The 22,687-nt window shown below is 31.6% G+C and overlaps 1 protein-coding gene across 22 annotated transcripts in view; it reads left to right on the top strand.

Moving 5' to 3' along the window:
* Positions 1 to 22,687, top strand: part of LOC130891031 (ubiquinone biosynthesis monooxygenase COQ6, mitochondrial) — a 73,975-nt gene that overhangs the window by 32,856 nt on the left and 18,432 nt on the right. For 13 of the 22 annotated variants that reach the window (XR_009058842.1, XR_009058841.1, XR_009058840.1 and 10 more), the window contains exons 1-4: positions 19,256 to 19,406; positions 19,924 to 20,271; positions 20,678 to 20,976; positions 21,140 to 21,271. Coding sequence is in view for 1 of the 22 variants with exons in the window: in XM_057795517.1 (XP_057651500.1) it covers positions 718 to 825; positions 2,191 to 2,393; positions 6,177 to 6,292; positions 7,738 to 7,904; positions 11,607 to 11,636 (624 nt within the window). In the remaining 21 variants the exon portion in view is untranslated. Of the gene's footprint in view, positions 1 to 717; positions 826 to 2,190; positions 2,394 to 6,176; positions 6,293 to 7,737; positions 7,905 to 11,606; positions 11,643 to 19,255; positions 19,407 to 19,923; positions 20,977 to 21,139; positions 21,272 to 22,277; positions 22,558 to 22,687 lie in introns of those variants that run through there. The other 9 variants (XR_009058836.1, XR_009058835.1, XR_009058829.1 and 6 more) reach the window with 4 other exon arrangements.

The raw sequence follows: 22,687 nt of genomic DNA, 5'->3' as shown, positions 1-22,687 counted from the left end.
GGGAGTGTGGCAAAATTAAACACCGTAGTGTACTCGGTCTACTAATATATTTCGATTACTTTATTCATCATCGGCAACTGAAATTATGGTCAAAGTATTTAAAAAATAGATGTATTAAAGTATAACAATATTGAAAATTATTTACATTATTAATAGAGGATTGTGGCATGTTGACATTTATTCTCTTTCAACAAAATTATTAAATTCATAAACTTCAAAAATCAAAATTCAAATTGACTCGTGACATAAATATAAAATTTATTTATTCTGGTTGATATTCAAATTATTGGTTAGATTATGAATGACATTGATTTTTTATAGCTTAGATTAGGTCGTTATGAATAAAGAATATTTATTGATTAGATTATGAATGACTTTTAATTTTGATAGGTTAGAATAGATTAGGCCTTTGTGAGTGAAGTAGAATTTTATACGTTAGGTAAAGTTAGTTGGTTATTGATGGCTTTGAATTTCTTTCATAGCTTTTGTTTATAAAAATCTAAAAGATATACCTAAGTTTTGACAAATAAAAGTAACTACAAAAGACACATACTTAGAAACAACAAATATTACTCAAAAATATCATTATATTAAGAAAAAAACTGACTTAAATAAACTTTGTGTAATCAATGCATATCTTTCAGATTTTGAAATAAAAAATTATGAATACTTTATACTATAACTTTATAATTTGAATTATTTTTATTGTAATTCCAGCTCAACAATTCCCAAAGTTCCTTGGTTTGGTCCACAACACCTGCAGATGCAAAAAAGCTATTACAACTTACCAATGAACAATTTGTGGATGCGGTGAATGAAGCCATTGTTAGTATTAAATCTGAATTTTTATAACACTTTTTGTTTACTACCAGTACAATTCATTTAAACCCACAAAGCATCTAATTTCTTCAGTTTTCAAATTGTATTTCCTCAAAATAATTCAAAAACATACACTCCCAAGTAACAATGTGTTATTTACTTTTAGGGGACTAATTAGATGTCTTTTTACTGGCTACTTTAAATATGAGAAATGATTTTGTTGAATTACTTGACCTAGTAACTCCGAAATTAATTATAAGGTTCGCCAAAATCATAATCTTACCCCCGAAGGTAGTTCTGTAGCTTTCGAGATCATTAAAAAGTTTACAAAAAATAGGAAGAAATCAGAAACCACGTTAATGTTGTAGGCGTGTAAATGATGCAAATCACTCTAATTTTTGTGACTCCGAGCATTAAGACAAATGGTTGTTCCCTTCATCAAGATTTTGTGTGGTACTATTAATAAAAAATAAGCAAAAAGTACCTGTAACTTGACCTCTTTCAACTCTAGTACATCAGAGTACGATTACAATTTGCTAGAGATCATTTGAACAGGAAGACCACCAAAAATCAAATTTAATGAATGATCAACAAAAAAGGAAACTTTCCCTCCATGCATGACAATGTTCGTCTGCATGACGCCAACAATTCAAGCAATGACACGGTCAGCTTACAGTTTAATATATTTGCCAAGTTTTCCAACACTTTTGAGACATAAATACCAAAAAAATAACGCTACAATAGTTAACGAGATCTAGTTAAATTATAGTGTTATAAATAAGAATAAATCGCATCACAATATATAGTTAAAATATAGTTAAGTTATAAGGAATAAAATTCAGTGAAAATTTAATCAACATTTCATAACAAAACCAAAATCATTATTATCCTGATAACATTTTTATTGGAATTATCTTAAGTCAGATTAAAAAAACAAAATTATACCTTAATTTTGACGGAAAAATAATTTGTTAATGGGTTGATTGCTATTATTAAAATTTGAGTAAGTTATATTAGATCCAATTTCAAATTTTCAAATTTCTTGACATAAAAAAATAATATGAGTGAGTTCCGACTTCACAGGAAATTATATAAGAAGGAAAATTCAAGTGGAAACACATTATTTATATTATTGGATCCTGCTGTTTCCGATACCATGCTTAGCAAGTTATACATAATTTGTATTTATTTTGTCTCAGAAAGCAACTATGCTGCAATTGAATTTTTTCTCCTTCTATTGTTTCAAGTGAAATCAAAGGTCAATTTATTGTGCGACAAAATTATGCAGTTATGCCCCATATATCCACTCGAATTATAATAATATCGAACAACATATTCAAAAAGTAGATTAACATTATTTTTTTTTTTTAGTGGAAAGTGTTTAAGCACAATAGTTACGTGGATCAAGTGTTAAAGACCTTTGATGGATTTCTAAGAGTTTCAAATTGTTCCCCTGGACTTAATAGAAGATATCCTCCCAAAATTGTATGTGTAGAAGAAGGAAGTAGAAATATGTTTCCACTGGGATTTGGTCATGCTGCTAGTTATGTTGCTAAAGGTGTAGCTTTAGTTGGGTATGTATGGGTAATTATTCTGGTTATTAAAACGTTTTGAATTTTCTTATATCAGTAACATATCAAATTAATAGCAAAAAGGTGAATTTTCTTTTTATAGGGTCAAGTTTTGGTTAAAAAATGCTTAACTAGCTTGGATTGTATTTTCAAATTAAATGTTAATACTATATATAATACTATTGTTGAGTGAACCTTAGATTAAGCAGTAAAATTTATAAGTAATATTTTCATATAGCCTTCTGTTCTCAAATTTGTAACACATTTGCCCAAATAATTTACTGCTCAAATTCAAATGCTTCAAAATCCATTTCCTTATTAATTGTCAGTGTTTTTACCCTTACAATAAGTTCTAAGTTTTCACAGGTATCAAGACCTAGGATCAATATATGAATATAATGTTATTTTCTTCAATTTTTATTTTACAAACTAGCTTTGCTTCACCTAGAACTGCCATTTTATCTTCCGTATAACTAATTAAATGTTTTGTTCACCTTGGTTTCAGATTTGCTTTCGTTTTGTTCATTAAGTGTCTTGATAACACGTCGCATTATGCTCATGTATCTAGTTTGGCAATGAATTTCACATTACCAACTTGTAGTCTGTCCAGTCTGGTCTTTCTTTTCTCGGGTACTCATAGCTGGTATGTATACTGCATCTTCAGATCTATTTGAGTTTTCTTCTAATGTATTCACTCTATATTTCTGTTTGAGATGTTTCTTCTCGGTTTCGCACATATTGGTATAGTATCCATTTCTATTGCACTCCTTACAGGGTTTATTAAATGCGGGAAATATTCTGCATGTATGTTTTGCGCAACATTTCTTGTGGTCAAAATATTAATTTTGTTTATTTTGGACTCCTTTCCTTCTCACTGCTTTATCTACTTTATTTCTACCTTCGAATTCGTCTAGTTGTTTGGAAGCTTCTTCACTAGTTTCACAGATTGTTGAAGCTTTGGTCAAGTCTAATTTATCTTCTGATAAAAATTCATGTCTTACTTGATTCGGTCACATTCCAAGTACTATCTTGTCTTTTGTCATTTCTTCGAGTAAATTGTCAAATTCGCATTTGTTTTCCTTTTTTTTTTCTAGTTAAAAATTATATTCGTTTTGTAGCGAAATAGTACACTTTAAACTTGTTTTCAATGATTCTCGACTACGTCGCTAGGTTTAATACTGTTGTTCTACGAGTGAAAAAAAGTTAGTTCTTATTTTGTAATAGTAATATTAAAAGTACAACTATGAGCATTATTAATTTGACGTGAAGAATTTACATTACTACTGGTATTTGAATTGGCAACATTTAACGAGTTCAAAGATAACATCGTCTATAGTTGTATTAGTACTTATTTGATTGTTGGTAGGATCGTCAACATTTACAATGTTGCTTAAAGTAAAATTAGTTGTTCCCGTTAAAATATGCGAAATCCATTTTGTTTTTTATTGGGTCGTCTAAATAACCCTACGCAATTGGGTTGGATTTCCACCCACTATGCTTGTTTAGTTGAATTATATCACCACCGGCATCCACTAATAGAGACGCTGAATAGCGTCGAAATGTACGCCACCGTATAGTTTTTTGGATTAGGTAAATTCAAATATGTTGCTATAAGCGAGGAAATTTTTGGAAAGGTATTGATACCTACAACTTGGATTTTGCATTTTTCATTTCTATACTGCAAAAAGAAACTATCTGTTTTGACATTTGTGGGTCGTTGGTTTTTATATTTTTTATAAATGCTTATAAAGTTCAATGTATTGTCAGATATTTCACCAATAACAGTAAATCGACGTTGGACATGACTTTTCGTATAAAGAAGAAGTTTTCATTTTTTTATATAGATAAATTATAAAAATTTAAGTAAAATAAAACAAACGCGTGAAAGAATTAATAAAATATCTCAAGAAATTAAAAAGTTACGCTGTATGGGACTTTGAAGTTGCGCTTGCAAGAATAATTTTATTACACGCGGAGCTCCATCGTGTGACGTCATTTGACCTAAACGACGCAGCACGTATTCGCTGAGTACGTACGAATGTATTGTTGTGTAGTTGCTTGCGCCGTTCGATTCGCATTTTGTTTATTACCCGATGGCAGAAGTTAAAAAAAATGCCTACAAATATTGTATTGTTCCTATGTGTCAAAGCACAACAGTTAAAAATCCCAATAAATTTTTTTTTGTGTACCAAATAATATAACAAGGAAAAAGTGGTGCAAAGTAATGAAGCATGATTTAATTGGCCCTAAAAGCACTAAATATGTGTGTGAAGATCATTTTGATGTAAGTAACTATTAATAATAGGTGCCTATTTCTGATCGATATAGCTATTGAATCGTAAGTAGGTCCGGAATAACTTATTCAGTAAAAATAACTATAAATTTTATGTAAATATATTTGTTATTTACTTCATATGTATGTAAGTACTGTGAATATCGAATTTATTTACAGGTTGAAAATGACACAGAAAATTTAGTTAAACATCGACTGGTTGGGGGAACATTGAAGTTAAAAGCCAACATATGTCCTCATAAATTTGATTGTCAAAAGGCGGTGAAACCTCAAAAAGAACGAGTAGCGTATGAAAAAAGACGTCGAATTGAATTTTATCTATCTATTAACAAAAGAAGTACCGTCGACTTCAAGTCAATCATCTTCGTTTCAATCTTTTGAAATGATTGTGTGTGATGAAATGGAGTTAGATGAAATAGAGGATCCGCTACCAGAGAGCATTATTTTTACAGAATCAGATAACCAATACCAATAAAAAGAGAAACAAATGAGTTCAAGTAAATATGAAAACGTCACAGAAAAATCTAGCAGTGCAAACAATTGTAAGGAGGAACATTGCGAAAAATACAGGAAATAAATACTCCCAAATTGTTTATGAATCTCCTCAACACTCTCCATCGACAATATCGATATCTTCTCAAAGCAGTTCCCAATCAAAAGCATCAATATTTTCACTGAACAGTACAAGTTCAGCTAGTTCCTTCTCAAACACAATCAAGCCTCAATATTGCAATGATACCATAAACAAAATAACTAAAAACGTTATTTTTTATATAGGGTTGCCACAAGAGATTTTTTTTTCTCACGAAACTACTATCTGAAAGTGTTGCTAGTCCATTAAGAGATATTTTAATATCATTGAAGAAAATTCGTTTAAACGATTCCTATGTACGTCTGGCTATAGATTTTGATATTTCTAAAAGCTCAGTAAGTAAAATATTCAATAAAACTGTTTCCTTAATAGCTGACCGAATGAAACAGTTAATATATTTTCCACCTATCGAAGAAATTAGTGAGAAGTTACCGATATCTTTTAGAAATATATCGGCAACTCGGAAACTAATACTTGAATGATTCGTGGTGCGGTGATATTGAATAGGTCAAATGACGTCACAGGCGAATCAGAAACCACAGACGATCCGTACTAAAATACGTAAACTTCAATAATTTATTTCTAAGTCATTTATAGATGGATTTCAAAAATTTTTTCAGTGATTAATTACTTTTGATCTATATTTTAATACCGTCACGTTAAATATAATATTAACAACATCATGAAACTTCTCCATTAGTGAATTGTGATAATTAGAACATTTCCGGTATTATTAATATCGTTACACTTCATCTTAAATAATTCCTCCCTCCGCAGAGCTACTGCGATTCCGAATACTAAAGCAACCTGAAAGATGTTACAAATAATATTTAAGCTTTACTGTGCAATTTTCTCCATTTTTAACTATTTTTCATGATGAATATATTGCTCTTATTTTCAGAGATGCTGCACATAGAGTACATCCACTTGCAGGACAAGGAGTCAATTTAGGATTTGGAGATATAACTTGCTTAGATAATGTACTAGGCGAAGCTGCTTATTCCGGAAGCTGTTTAGGTTTGTTTTTTAGACCAAAATATTTTGATTGGGTAATTTGGTATATGCAATTGCATATAAGAGTTTTTAACAACTTTTGTTGACGGGTATTACAGTATTTGTCTTCAAGAGTTATAATGTTATAATTTGTAATGAGAATTAATGTATTGAATAATTTATTTTCTCTTAATCACCTATTGTATGTTTGTGCCTATGTGTATATTGGGGTACCATGTACACCGCGACTCAAAGGATCTATTGCTTCTTTCTTGCTGAGATACTTGGGAACGTGGTATTTACAGCTGATTATTAATCTCACTCCTCTTAGAAAGTTCAAAATGTGAGATGGCTGTAGCTGTCAGAGATCTTCGTACTCTATTTCATATGTTCTCAGGTGTAGTGTTCTGGATAGAGGTTTTTTCCTCTGCGTAACATAATCTGCATGCTGAAATAACTGCTAATTACAGCGTATTCAGGTGTCTATTGAGGCGACAGGACTCCTGTTAGTATTCATAGTCTGTTCTTACTTAGGTTGATATATTCATCAGATTTTCTCTAGTTTACCAAAAAAGTCTTTGCCTGTCTCAGCCCCTGTAGGTTGTCCCAGTAACTGGTTTTATCCCTATCTAACTTTTCCAATGCTTTCTATATTATTCTGTGGTTGATACCACAGAAAGGTATCAGAAGGGCTCAGCTCCTATGAGGGGTTTGTCTGCCTTAGATTTGAGTTTTGAACTAAAAGTCAACACCAATGTAATTACAATTGTTTCCAATACCGCTCTAAAAATTGTTATTGTGATGGTCATCATAATATTCACAAAAAAAGAGAGTAGTTATTCAATATTGTATTGTACAGTTTTGTGTACAGTAGATATATTTTCAACCTACTGATCTAATCTATGCTAGACTTATTTCTAAATTACATCTACATTGTATTGTTTGCACATCATCTCCTCCACATTCGATTACTAATCCATATTACTTTTAGTTACAGTTTTTACCTTGGCATCCATTCAAAATTCTAGTCCTAGCATTACATTCAATATTATTCAATTTCAATAATTTCTTCTAAATCAATAATCTTGTGGTCATCTGAATCCTTTCTTGTCATTTTTGTTAACTTTTATAAGGTTAAATCGATTCTGTAAGATGAAATTATAAAAAAAAGGAGATGCGCAGGTGAGAGAACCTGGCGAAAATGCGTTCAACGTGTGCTAAAATAAGAAAATTGGTCTTCTTACTAAGTGTAACTAATAATTTTTAAACGGATACACCACATTAAATTTGTATTATTCACCTGCGAATACAATAAAATCAACAAAATTAAATAAAAAATCCATTTTCTCATGTCTTTTGCTCAAACAATTTAATGCGCTGAAATTTTAATACTACAAAGAGTGAACCCTTTGCTTTTAGACCAGTGACATTTGTACTTTCTAAGTGTTAAATTTATTATTTTCTTCCAGGTAATGTAAACTACCTGAAAGTATATGAAACAAAAAGACAACGACACAATATGAGCATGATGGCGGGTATAGAAGGACTCTATAGAATTTACAGATCGGATTTGACCCCTCTAGTCCTTTTGAGAAGTCTAGGATTGCAGACAATTGATGTATTAAATCCAGTTAAGGTAATTTATTTACTTTCCTATTATGAAGTGAATATTTTGAAAATTTGCAGTATTTTCAATTATAAAAGCAGATTAAAGTTTAAGATGGTTACAAATTAGTGTAGGAATTTTTGGCCACAAGACATGTTTTTTTGATTTGTTATTAATGATAGTGTAAGGCCATTGTAGCTTCCAAAGACTCATATCATGTGTGGTACTCGAAAAACCAGTAAATATTCAAACTTTTTCCAATTTTTTATGTTACCATTTTAGTGCACAAACAAATCTTTTATATATACATACATATATACAACTCTTATTAGCCGACTTCAGTACGAAATATTGACTGAAAAACTCCTCATATGACAAATGAAGTCGTAGAAAAGCTATTTAGCTTCAATTTAAACACAACCTTGTAGTTCTTATGTTTTCCGGAATAAGCGAAATTTTAATAAAAACTCAGCAAAACCAGCATCCTTGCCTGGACGAATAGAAGAGGGAGTTGTTTGGCGATGCGTGAAGAAGTTAATCCGAGTTTTTACCTAGCTATGCTCAATAGTGGTCGAAAATACACTGTTATGTCGGATCTCTAAAAAACTATACGTCGTAGGAAGCATTAGATTGCTTTCAAATTTCAATAGTCATATGGAATGAAAAATTTTGATTGTTTTGAGCATAATTGATGCAATGATATTAGTCAAAATGGCGTTCAGAAGACTAATGCAAGCTTACAAAATACATATAAATTTCACGATAATTACGTTGGTAGACTAGACCTTGGATTCTAAGACGAAAATTATATGGGGTGTCAGATTAGTTTTACAAGATTCGGAATGGTATCAAAATGATTTAGAAAGAAATAATTCAATAAGTTTCTACTTAAATTACTTTCAAATAGAAAGAAAGATAAGTACAAATACATTTTCGTTAAAATATCTATTATTAAAGAAAGACTTTCCTAAGAATAGTACTAACAAAATATTTAATGTGAAACATCTTTACAAATAATAAAAACAATACAGACAAACTTTGACTGTTTACACCACTGTCTGACGCGTGCTTCGATAACCAAGTTATCGTTTTTAGACTTCAGTCAGAAAGTGTAATTGTGAGTATTAGTGTAGTGGTGGTGTAAACAGTATATTCAGAATGAATATCGCCAACGGTTCCAGAAATTCCAACTTAACAGACAAAGTTATTCTAAAGATTATATACAAAAAATAAAATGTGGGATTACACAAAGTCCAAGTTAATGAAAGTTTTAGATACCTTTACTTCAGAATCCTCTAAATCACATCGCAGCTTAGCACGCCAAGTAGGAATGTCTCCCAAAACAGGAATTAAAGTTCTACAGTAAGGATTTTATCACTTCTTAAGTGGATTATCATTTAAACCTACATTTCGGTGTTTAGAAACAAGTTCAAACGGCGTACACTTAATAACCCGATATCGGGTATATAGGCTCCATTGAACATAAAAAATAAACGTCCCAGTCAGAAACTTTGTCTAATTCACAACTAAGAGTGGTTGATATACAAGTTAAGATGGTTTTGTTGAGACGTTTTATTTGACGGTTACTCCGTGGCATATCTCCTGTGATTTTTACATGAAAGATAAAATGTTCTTTACAAAAATGATCGAACTCGAAAGTTTAAAGTCTGAACCTCTGTCTGTGATGATTCGAAATGGTTTTTCCATAATCAGAGATGAATTCCTTATAAAACAACGGCATTTATGAAGACAGTATGAAAACAAGTGTTGCCTTTCTCCAGTGGATTTGGTGACTTTGGTATTTTATGTATTGCTTATATATCGATTAATTTATTTATTTGTGAAATTTCGCATTTCAATTTTTTTTGTGTGTGTCGGTCCTTAAATGCTTTATGTCATGGTGTGCTTCGCTTACAATATCGTATCGTAATTCATCTGGTGGATAGAGTCGCGTATGTCCGTATTTGTGCTTTATTTTATTTTGAGTTTAACGCGAATCGCTTCAATTTCCGGACACGTCCTCTGCATGGTTGCAATCCAATCGTTGGTAACATGCATTACTGGTAATCCTACAAGATCAGTTGCTTTGTCTTCCTTTTCTGAATACATGCTTAAGGAACCTGCTACATTGTTTACTTACTACCGAATGGTACTATGTATCGTATTAAAATTCCGAAAGTCTTATAAACCAACGACATATTTTAGGATTAAGATCCAATTTTTTTTGTAGCAACTTCATGTTTTGATAAGGCTAAAACTTCTTCCTGCAATTGCCCCAAAAATATGAATTATCCTTTCGTAAAAAATTTGTCAATGGCTTGGCTAAAATAGCAAATCCTTTTATAGACCTCCTGTAATAACTCGTCATTCCAATAAAACTTTTAATACCCTATAAATATGGTGGTATTGAAAAATTCACAATGCTGATTGATTTTGCCTTGCCAGGTGCAATACCATTGTGGCTCATTTCAAATTCTAAGTATTCAAGCTGTGTCTCGAAAAAATGATGACATTTCTTTAATCCTTTAATCCCTATAAGGATAAATTGTCTTCCTTTAGGGTATTTACAACTTGTCTAAGGCTTCGTAACCTCTCATCTACACGCTCTTCAAATCGATTATAGTATCGTCCAAGTATGAGAGTGCTGTAGAGTATTTTAAATTACTACTATACTAAAGTCATGAGTCTTTGAAATAAGGCAGGTGCATTGCATAATCCAAATGGGACTTCTTTAAATTGATAAGCTCCACCTGGAGTAATAAAACAGTTTTTTCTCTCGATTTCACGTCCATTGGTACCGGGTAATAACCACTTTTTAAATATAAACTCGTGAAATAGCGTTAGTTATGCAAAAGACATAATGTATTATATATCTGGTCTAGAGGAAAATGGATCATTAACAGTTATTTTATTCATACTCGATCATAAATTAAAAGTATTCCCAAAAGTTCAGTAAATGTTCCACTATTAAAGGTACAACTGGAGAATCATCAGAAAGAAATTCTGTATTGATGTTGTAACAGTAGTGTAAATGTAAGTTCAGTATTAAACTCTAATTAATTTTGCCCCTAAAAATAATTAGAATGAATCAGCGTAATTGTGCTGGATTTTATTCACTTACAATAAAATGGAGCATGACCACATTACTTTTTTCCTGTTAGACAATGGTTAATACATAGAATCTCCAGCAGGATTAGTCGAAGAGGATTAATAGAATGGCCACCTTGATTTCTTGATCTTGAACCTTTAGATTTGTTAATATGGGGGCATCTAAAATCGATTGTTTATAAAACACAGTATGAATAATAAATAAATAAGTTTCACACTTTTTTCTAAAACTGTATAAGTGAGATATGTGCCTTTGAATGGGTAAATTGAAAACTTTTTTTTTTTCAAATATCTGCTGATCGGATTTAATACGAAAATCATTTTAAAGGTTATTGTAAGACTTTACCAAATTTCTTCTCGTCACCCCGTTCATCCCATTTCAATATAAAGGATGACTGTTATACCCTTATTTCTATACATAATTCTAAACCATCTTATATCTGGAGGTAATCATTTCGATTAAGGTCGTTCAGACGAAATATTAAAAAATTCGAAATTGGAAATTAATTTAATTGGCCAAAAATCAAAAATATATATTAAAAAGCATATATACTAAAATGCGTAAAATTTGGAAATGTTTTAAAAAATCAAAATAATATTAATATGAAATATTGTCTTTTTCAGAAAATGGTTATCAATCATGCTTCTACTTAAAAAAATGTAAGTACTAATTGCTTCTATTTAATAAATTACTAATGTAATCATTTAAAATAATCGAATGAAAACGGTGTCTATTGCAAGAGGCAGAAGATCTTTTAATAGTTTCTTCATTTCATAATAGATATATCACTATAGTTTATTCGAAAATGAATGTTAGCACAATTTCTACCGCCCAGGAGGTAAACCCCAAGATAGATAATATCAACATATTTGAGTTTTCTGTCTAAAATTTGTAAACACACCAATTTATTTCAATTCTTGTCTTAACATTTCTAGTTATTTCAATATAAAAGTAGGTAATCTCTATATGTAGAAAATATTTATTGTTAGAGCATAATCCACACATGCTTCCAAAACGTATTCCATATGTCAAAAAAGTCATTAATCAAGAAATAATTTTCCTCATGTGATATACCGTGACATTGAGGCATACTTGGACATTAGTTCCACTAACATACATTCAATATTGCATGAACATATGGATTTCAAAAATAATATTTTGAAAAACAATAAAGCGATATCTAATAATACTTTGTTCTATTTATTTATCTCAAAACTTAAGTAGGAGCCCTCGTACCTAATCGCTAGTAAATTAGCTTAAAAGTCATTTGGATACAACAAAAATTATCACGTTAGATAACTTGAAACTTATGAATCTGCTTGACGTACTGCCAATAAAAATAACAAATCACACATTAATAAAATCAAGAGCCGTCAAAGTGTAATGATGACCATCGATTTGTTGAATGTTCACCGTTCAAGATTAACTATTGAACGTCTGAAGTTGATTTCGGAGCTCAAAGTATGTTTCAATTGCTTTAAAAGAGGCCACTATGTTAACCAGTGCTAAAAGAGTGGTCACAACATTTGTAGGAAACAACATATATACTTTAATAGTTCATATAGCACAATATAAACGTCAATCATTTCAGAGTGTTTGTGCCAACTTTGCAAGAATACTCCTTCAGACTCCTCTACCTTCTTAAGGAGTACTGACGACACGAAAGCTTTTTTTTACAAATTCAACCATTATCCTGGTTGATGAGGCATCCAAGAGGGTTGCAATCGTTTGTACACAATAGTGTTGCCGAAATCGTTGAGAATAGTAGTGAGTGACTTGGAGACACATGCCAAACTGATCAGAACCCGGCCAATTATAGTTTCTGTGGTATGGACGTGTCATGACAGCAATCTCTAGAGTTGTGATGGACTGGATAAGATTATCTTAAAATTGATGAAAAACCTTTTTCTAACCCATCGAGATTAACACGTACCGTAGCGTACATACTTCATTTTATTGGTAACTGTAGATCAGGCTCAAAATATCGTTCTCCTTAAGAAACACATGAATTAGAATGCGAGTCTAATATTTTAATTTAAAATGATCAAATGGAATATTTTCTTGAATAAAAAATAAGGAATTTTCGCCTAAGAGGAATCGACTCCTGCAATAATGATGATATTAGAATTTTTGGTTGGTCATAAGATTAGGTAATTTTTGACGATGTATACGGTTTGTGCCGTCTAGCTCCGCTAATGGGTATCGTCTAAATCGGGTATATTCTGATTGTTGGTGATTTTATCTTCAGGTTCGCCAGTGTCGGTTTCACTGTGTGTATCGTTTGCATCTTGAGCTGCGAGATAATCATCTATTCTATGAAGATCTAGAAGGACCTCTCCTGCTCCAGGAAGCATATTCTTCTTCACAATACTCATTTTTCGGTCAGTAATACGTTGTTTCGTTAAGTGCTACAATTGACTTGCGTTGCCGTAGAAACGGCAAGAACAGGTGGAGTGTTCCTCCATTGTGTTGATTATCACAGTAGCCCTGCTCGGAGTCACGCTGCGAGGCCAAATAGAGGGAATAAGGCTGGTGGAAGAGACCAGTGAAGCAAAGTAAGGATCGAAGAGTGAAATTTCAGTTTAGTCGCCTTTTAAGACACGCAAGAGACACGTTGGGGGTATTCTACGAAGATATCCCGCTCACCTAAACGGGGATTAAAGCTTCTTTGATAACAAGCGACTGGTTGAGGTCGTGATGATGTCTACCGTGTAGTGCCTTTCGTGATCACTGACCAGTTTTTCGGTGTCCAATACTATATTATTATTATGCGAAAGACTTATGCACTACTCAACTTAGAACCGGTATTATTTACCTATCCTTGATATAAAGTATCAAAAGGATTAGGCTCAGTTCACATAATAAACTTACGCACTGTGTGGCAAGTATTCAAAATTACAGTCTTCTGGACGTCGGCGAAGGCGTTTTTTTGTAATCCCAGTTTGGCGATGCAGGGTCTTAGGCACGACGCCGGTTGCTGTTTAATCTCAATTGTGAGATCCGCGTATTTGAACAGTTTCTCCTAATGTTTGTTGAGAATGTTATGAGTCGACGAGAAGGACTCTATCACATTGTCTGGTTTGTTATTCGTCACCTGCGAATTGGCGATAATAGACCTATTGTAGTAGAGTCTAAAATTGTAATTTTCGAGCAAGCAGACGAACCTATTGATTAGTTACTGGTGAATTATGTTACACACTTGATTATACTGGTGCAGATAGTCATTATAAGCTAACATACTACAAGCAGATGTTATATGCTGAATGGTTTCTGATGTTTGCTTACATTTTTTTATTGTGAGTGTTAATAATTTGATCCTGGATAGCCATCATAAAGCTTTCCTTCTCTGGAAAGAGAGCTCCGCTAGTAAGCCTATCTTTATATGTTATTTGTGACCATTGTTCCAACTTCTCGGTATATTATACTAACTTTAGAAGTCAGATTCTAGCAAGACGAGGTTCAGAGCTAAGTAATCCTTATACGCTGTGCATATTGTAACATGTCATTTGGCCTGTTATGTTTCATGCAATTTAATTTTAATTTATTTTCTATCTATCTATCTACCTATCTATTCTATCAACTCAAACTCTTGGAACTCAGTTGAGGGCTGCAACCATGTCGGCGTTCCTTTGATTAGTCAAAGCTCTTATCTGATTTGTTTTTAATATAATTTATTTTTAATTTATAAATCTTCATTTTAGGACTTTTCTGATTTTAAATTGGTTTTTTTTTAAATTTTGACGTTTCGACTCTTTATCAAAATACTCTCATCGACCAGATACGTTATATCTGACAGAAAGAGGACCAACAACTGTGAACGTCAATAGATAATTCCAAGATACAACCGTTGTTGCCAGGGAACTTGATTGAAACAAATCTGTCGATTCATTTTGCGATGCCAACGAAGCTGTGATAATCCAATTGAGCTTTTGAATGATTGAATATGCCACCTAATAAATTACAAATCGAAGCCAGCATTTTAAATGGCAAGTTTCGATGTGAAAATTTATTGCTGCTACGAATTCCTTTGATTCCTACAATTGAAATCAAACGCAATCAATTCCCAATTAGCTTGGCATTCGCAATATCAATAAGTCATAAGGCATGTTATCGCGTTGGAAAACCATTCAGTTTTGATAGTATTGGCTAAATACTACTAATACTACCAAAAATATTGTTCACTCCATTAAATTGTAATTTTATATTTGTTACTACAATAAAAAATAATTTCTTGACTTGAATAAAGTATACAACACTTCATTCCTTTTTTTAATTATAATGACATCATTACATAGTTTAGCTATTTTTTATTGAAGTAAAAAATATTAATAGTAATACTGATATGGTAACACAACGTTACTCTTCTAATATTTTTGGGTCTATACAGTGTATACTTCACTTAAATTATAACTGGTTTTATGACGCGCAGTTAGAGTACTTTCATCTTCATTTCCAGATAATAATAAAATAAATCTTTTTACAAGGTTGACAATTTTACAATACTTAACATATTATATCTTAAACGCCAACTATATTTGAACTCACGTTTTCTACAGCCTTCTTCTGAAACATTTTAGTTCACATTTCCATTTCAGTTTGTATAGTTTTGTGATTATAACACACAGAATTGTTACCTCGATATTAATCAATTGATTTTGAGTAGAAATAACTAATTATTGTGCTGTAATACTTGATGTAGATGTTAGATGCTAGCACATCAATTTTTAAACTTTTACGCTCGCGCTGACGTCCTCGTTCGCGTTCAACATAAATAAAACAGATAACTAAGTGTGATTTATAAACACAAACGCCCGCGCTCGCGTTAAATTTCACGCCGAGTTGGTCTGGGAGATGGTCAACTTTATGTTCGACTCTCACGTTCCATCGTGTTACATAAGATAGTATTAGATGGCTAGTATATGGCCTCCTATATCAACTACACATGACCACTAGGTGGCAGCAGAACGGAAGACAAGTAGAAACGTCAGTGGCACTCCTTCGCTTATCTTTCATCTTGTAAATGATATATGTTTCCTTAATAAAATAGTATTCAAAAAGTCCTGAATATAATTTAACAAGTTATAAAACATGTAACTCATCGTCTAGCCAATAAAAATAGGTATCCAAGTCATAGGAACATGTACACAGCAGCAATAACCAAATGAAACCATAACTAGGATAGAAACAACATCAACAAATTTAAAAAATGCTAAAACTTGAAATAAATGGAAAAGGGACCAGATTTTTCTTCTACTATGCAAATGAAATATCTCAAAAGTAACCGGGACATAATGGTGTGAGGTTAGAAGGGTCTGACGATAAATGAAAGATTGGATGGGAGTTGAGAACAGCCTTGATTTATGTGAGCAATGTTTTGACTCACTCGATTCTTTGGTGAGTTTCCAATGAGTGGTTCTATGGATTTGAGTTGATAATGGACAAAAATCTGAATGTAACAGTCTAACGTGTTCCCGTTTAAAAAGAAGTTTTGTGAATATGTGTTTGGATGATGGAAGAATAGGATGTTTTTTATCATAAGGCATCATCCAATATTGTCCGAGAATGGGGAGAGTTTTGATATGGTACTCGTAAGCTTAGATGGATTTTCAGAAATAATATTTATTTTATCTTGAAATGAATCAGCTTGAGAATAGTGAAGCATTTGTGATCTCAATACTCAACAAAGGACCAAAGCAACGCCTGTCGACGTCTTTCTTAGAACTCTGTAAATCTTAAGTCCAGTTTGGATAGATCGGAGTATTTTTCGAAGAGAGAAAAGGATAAGATTGAAGTTTGTATGTAAGTAAGTATGCTCTGAAATTCTGGATGTTTCAGCTATTCGAGACCGTTCCAATAAATGTTGAAAGCATGATACCACCAAATATATAGTCTGCCGGGTTCTCGGTTATAGGTATGGGGCTTCCTCTATATGTTTGACTTAATTCTTGATTCCTTGCAACTCATTTCCCTAAGAAGGTTTGTAGAAGATTAAGCTCACTTTTAAGCCATCCTAATATGTACCACCGTCGAATCCTACCAATAAACTTGACTTATGTCAATGTCCATGCCTTTACTGGAGCAACATTTGATTCTTCGCAGATCAATTGGATCGTAATATTTCCATCTACAAATTCTACGCCTTGGCTTCTAGAATAAATACATGCTTCGAATGCTATAGAAGATGTATCGGCGAAACCATGAAATTCTATGTCAATGAGATCCAAGCACAGGACTTGAAAACATTCACTGTCAACACATTTAAATAGTTTAATTCGTTGTGAAATTGTAACCAACGATTTTGTAAATGGTTCGATTATTTATAAACTTTCATCTCAACACAGTTTCTCGGACCAAAACTCTTGAAAAATCATCGTAGCAATTATAATAGATGGACTCAAAACGTCCAAGGGGTCAAATATTTGAGAAGTTCCTTACAAAATAGATCGTTTGGTCCTTTGTTAAAGGAGTTATTGCTATTATAAACTATCAGTATGAGCACTCAAAATTAAACCTAACGTTTTGGTGGTTTCGCGCGTGCCGAACTCGATGTAATCGTTTTTATTGGCTGATTCAATTCCTGCTAAGACGTCTGATGAATTGGAAATATATTTACGTAATATGAAGCAACTGCTCTTATAGCTATATTGGCTATAGAGATTGCGTCAATTATTGAATAGGATCCACAAGAAGTCATCGACAAATAATTTTTGATGATTTTGGAGATAATACGTGATTCTCACAATCACAACCAACCCGATGGAGGCATCTTATAGCAGAAAATGCTGCCGATGTCTCATATGTGACAGTAGTTGGTTCCTTAGCTATATAATTCTTTGGTAACTCATTTCTTTTATAGTCTTTAGTAAGTTCTTCTCATTAATAGAACTCGCTTCTATCCATTAAAAGAAAATTTCTGGAATGCTTTTTCCAGCGAAAAGCTATTTTGAAAGTTCCCACGGTGTGCTTCGACTCATTTGATGGTAATCAATCAAATCATCTAGAGCCGTGCCAAGAACTTGATAGTCGGAAATTCTTGCACTTTCCTTCGAAGACTTTTTTCAAAATGATTTTTTATTTAAAATTTTGGATTTCCTGGAGCTCTACCTGCAGTTTGAAACTCGTCAGAGTTCTCTTCTTTAATAACTCTATAAATCGTAGATTTCCCAGTACCAAGCATATTACTAAATAATTCCACTGTGTGATCAACACTTTTACATAAATGTTTGTCTGTAAATAATATAAAATAATTAAGTATTAATGTTTTTCCATTAACTGTTTAAAAATCTACAATCGTATTTTCGGTGAAACATGTTTGGACGAGATTCCTGGAATTCAAATAAATCAAAATTTCTATCACTGACAAATAGGTACTTATTGAAAAATGCCAATAAAAGACCGGAACTTGTATTAGCACAGGTACATCTTGGAAAATTTTAGAAAATATTTTAATTATTTTATAATAATATTTGGAATGATGGTTTTGTATTAGAAATTAGGTTTTATATATCCATGTGTCAATTGTATGAACAAAGTTCACGAAAATTGTATTGTTACATCATTTAAATCGTTTAAAAATGAAAAAAAAATAAAACATCCAAAGAAAATTCAGTCCTAATAAAAAATGTGTTGAGGTAGGTATAGAGTCTATACTATAGATCAAATGTATTTCTACATAATATACTGTCTTATTATAGTATTGTCATGCTGAATATTCAACTTCTTTAAATAATTTGTAGAAGAATATTTTCTTCTCCGAGTTTTCCTTGCCTAGATATAAATCACTTTCTAGAAATTTCCAAATGCGCAGTTTCCTTAAATGGTATAGTCCAGTAATTTGACAAATCCAATTATTTTTTATTTCCCATACAAACGGAAAATTTATCTGTTTAAACGTATATATTTGTTGTTGTTTGTATGATTTATAGTTGTTGTGGATTAGGTAGAATTAAAATTTTCTTTGTAAGAATCTATATTATATTATTTGTTACAAATCATGAACAAACAACTAGGTACTACGACCACTAGCCTATTAGGTATTTTTCAACTGTAACTGTCTTAATCTTATTGAATGAGAAATTTTTCAAGTTTCATTAGACAAAAATGTAATTCTAATTAAGGTTTGTTTTGTAAATAATTAAAGTTGTTTTAATGAATTTTTCCATTTACAAAAATCCAAGAAATATGATCAAAATATATGGAACTACTTTTTTATGCGCCGCGTAGGAATACAGTTTGTATGGATGACGTAACAATGACTCTGTTATAAATAGCGTATTCATAAGCTAGCGTCGTTCTTTAGTATTTCGAATCTCCAGTGAGAAGCAGTTGTGTTAGTGATTTCCTAGTTCTTTGTGCTATTGGAATCCACTGCAAAGCAGTTTTATTCAAGACTCTGTTCACATCGTTTCTGTAAAATTATTCAGGTGTGTTTAATTAAAATTGCAAACAAATAAAAATTGAAGAGATTTTCTAGTCGTAATGGGCGTGGTTGCTCAAACTCATATGAATGATTTTATGTTTAAAAACAAAGATTTATCTGATTGGATAGCTTTAATAAAAGTCAAGAAATTAAATTTTAAATGTCAAAAACGAAAAAATCTCTTCATAGAAGCCGTTTTAAACAAAGCACTTTCAAAGGCTGAATCCGAATTACGTCAGAAACAACTGGAGAGAAAGCTGAGGTGGCAGCATTTGAAATCTGAATTGGGTTTATTACAACAAAATGGCGCCTGTGATAAAATATGGACTCACCATTCCTGTGAAGAATTGGAGAATGATATTGATGATTTTTTAACAAAATTAAAAGTAGTTAATAGTCACATTCAACGATAATACCATAATACCGTTTATGTGTTTATATATCTATTTTGTGTACGCTTTTATTTTCTCAAGACTTCTAGTTTTGATTCTGTGATATTATGTAGCGTTTTTCTATTACAGTCACCTTGTGGGCGACAACCTCCTCTTCGAGCCAAGAAGTCTTCTGATTGGTTTGTAAATTGTATCTTTTTTATTTAATGAAAACGATGTAAATAAAGTGATATTAGTCTATAATAAAAGTATAGTTTGAAGTTTTGGATTTCATGGCTAAACCTCCCTATACTAATTTATTTTGCCTTTACATGTTTATAAGCAAGATGTTCCTGCAAACTTTGACTTCTGCTGCTCTGAAAATTCGTTCACAGAGTATTGAACCTGGGTAAGCGAGAGTTAATTCCCACACATTTTGGAGATAGTAATGAGCTGGGCGATTAACTACAGGGAGTTGTAGAAGGGCTGCATTAAACGGTAACATTTGATGTATATTTTCCCCATGTAAGTACGAATTACTTCAAATTTATTTAGTGTGCTCATAAGTTGCAAAAATGGAAATGGTTGTAAAGGTATTGAGAAACATTAGATTTATTTGATGAGTGAACATTTCTAAATTTTTGTGAATATGAGTCGACAACAAATTTGAAATAATGAGTACTAAACTCGTGGTATTAGCTTATTATGCTTGGAATTGTTCCTAGTTTGTAGTATTTGGCAATGTTCTAATGTAATAGAAATAATCTTTACAAATAACTTTTGAGTTTACATTGCAAATGATATGAATATATTTTAAGTATAATTTGCTAATATTATATTTAGAAGTAATTAATTTTACTTCTGAATTTAATATCTTATATACAAGAAAAATGATTTTCTTCAGGTTGGCAATGAGGCTTGCAGGCCTTCTCCGATAGTTGCCAACATGAGCCCTACTACTTCCTAGAAATGCACTCATAAGGATATTTGCACAGGAATATTAAAAATTTATATACATCCCAATAATCTTTGATGAAAGGATACCATTTGCTGAGTACTGGTCTTTATTCTGGTTATATCTATTATCTGAAATGAATTAGAAATTTACTGGCAATCTAATCATGATTCCATTTCAATTATTGGTAGTATTAATTTTGACTAAAACTACAAGGTCTGAGACAAGTGGAGGACGTGAAATGAGAGGTAATATCAGTCGGTATACTTGAATTCTTAATACTGTGTTCAGAACATTCCTTGTTTTTGAAAAATTTCTTTTTGACCTAGATATTGTGAACTAATATAAAATGTACTCTTAAATAACAATATCTACTCTGTTCTTTGAATTATCTGAACATTTTTATTGCAGCAAATGACTACAAAAGTAGAGTATTTATGAGATCTTTCTGATATAGTAACTAAAATTGTGATTGTTATTTGGAAAATGTTAAACATCACTTGTTCAAGTGTAAGGAGGATATGCTGGGTGCTATAATGGGAGGTAGGTGATATAGTGCTGTTCAGATATTCTTCAATTACTGGTCATCTATTACATGATTGAAAAAAGACTAATGCCTTAATTCTATCAAAAATTTACTCCAATTCAAACTACAAATAGATGTGATTTCATTTCCACCTGATCTAATTTACCTTGTCAAATTCCTCCAAAGATATGAAGATGACTGATAAGTTCCATTTTATGCATAGCTCATAAAAAACTGCTGTCAATATACTGCATTGTGCATTGTATAGATGGGGTTTTTTAAAATATGCTCAAGAAACTGACTTATCAGTCAGCTTTAAAAAAAAGTTAATTAGTTTAGATGGTAATAAAATCTCATCTAGTATATGTAGTTTTCTTCTATCATTTCTATTATAATTGATTTAATCTTATTTTACTGAAAATACGAACTATTCCTCAATATTCATTTTTCTTAAGCAGTCATTTCTATTATACAGATTGGGAAGTACTTTGATTATAATTTTTAATCATCTTAAATAGTGGCAAGAGAGCTTTAATTATTGAATGTTTTAATGAGGTTTGCTTAAAATTATTTCAAAATTTCCTTTTTGCTAGGATTTCAATGCAAAATTCTCGTTTTATAAAAATTTATAGCTTATTGGATTGAATATCTTTGTTTCTGGCTGACAACTTTTCCTAAAAGTTTTTTTTTGTTTACAATAACTTTCTGCTATAGGTTACATCTCGTACAATCATTATTTCATAAAAAAATCACGTGTTTTGTGGGCTGCATGTTTCTCAAATTTAGTGATTTTTGTAATTTACTTCTGAAATTATTTTCAATCAAATGGAACGATTACAGTGTTCTACACAAAAGATTGTTCCTAATATGTATTTATCTCGAATTTTGTGATGTTTGTGTATTTTCAGTATTAATAAAATTACCGACCTTTTAATTCTGTAGAAACTTGGTATTATTGCGTGAGAGTAAAGTATAGCAGGGTATAGAAATTCATAAAAAATTGTATATTTCTATTTTTTACAGATATAGTATATTACTAGGGAACAATAACTAGACTGAATCTGTGTGAGTGATTACTGAGAATTATCGCAACTAAGACTTTCCGAGGAACTAGATTTCTATTGAATTTTTTGTTTCTTCAAAGTTATTCAGATTTATTGGTGTGGCAGAGGTATTGCAAGAATACTCCTTCAGTTCAAGAAAAGTGAATTAAAAGAGTAGGACATATTGGTATGCTTGTATTCTTCGTTTATTATTGCAACTTGAGTTCAGAAGTTTTCAAAAAATTTGCAGAGTACAAAATGTAATTATATTTTTCTGTGTGATTCAAAATAATATCTAATTATCATTTCTGGAATTTTCCTGTTTGAAAGAAATTAACTCTTAGTTAAATACTTGAATAACTGAATTTTTTGGTGGTTTATCCTCTCAAT

This window comes from Diorhabda carinulata, chromosome 3 (assembly GCF_026250575.1).
Source record: "Diorhabda carinulata isolate Delta chromosome 3, icDioCari1.1, whole genome shotgun sequence".
Lineage (NCBI taxonomy): Eukaryota > Metazoa > Arthropoda > Insecta > Coleoptera > Chrysomelidae > Diorhabda > Diorhabda carinulata.
The sequence above is the reverse complement of the archived record's forward strand: the minus strand, read 5'-3'. Positions and strand labels throughout refer to the sequence as shown.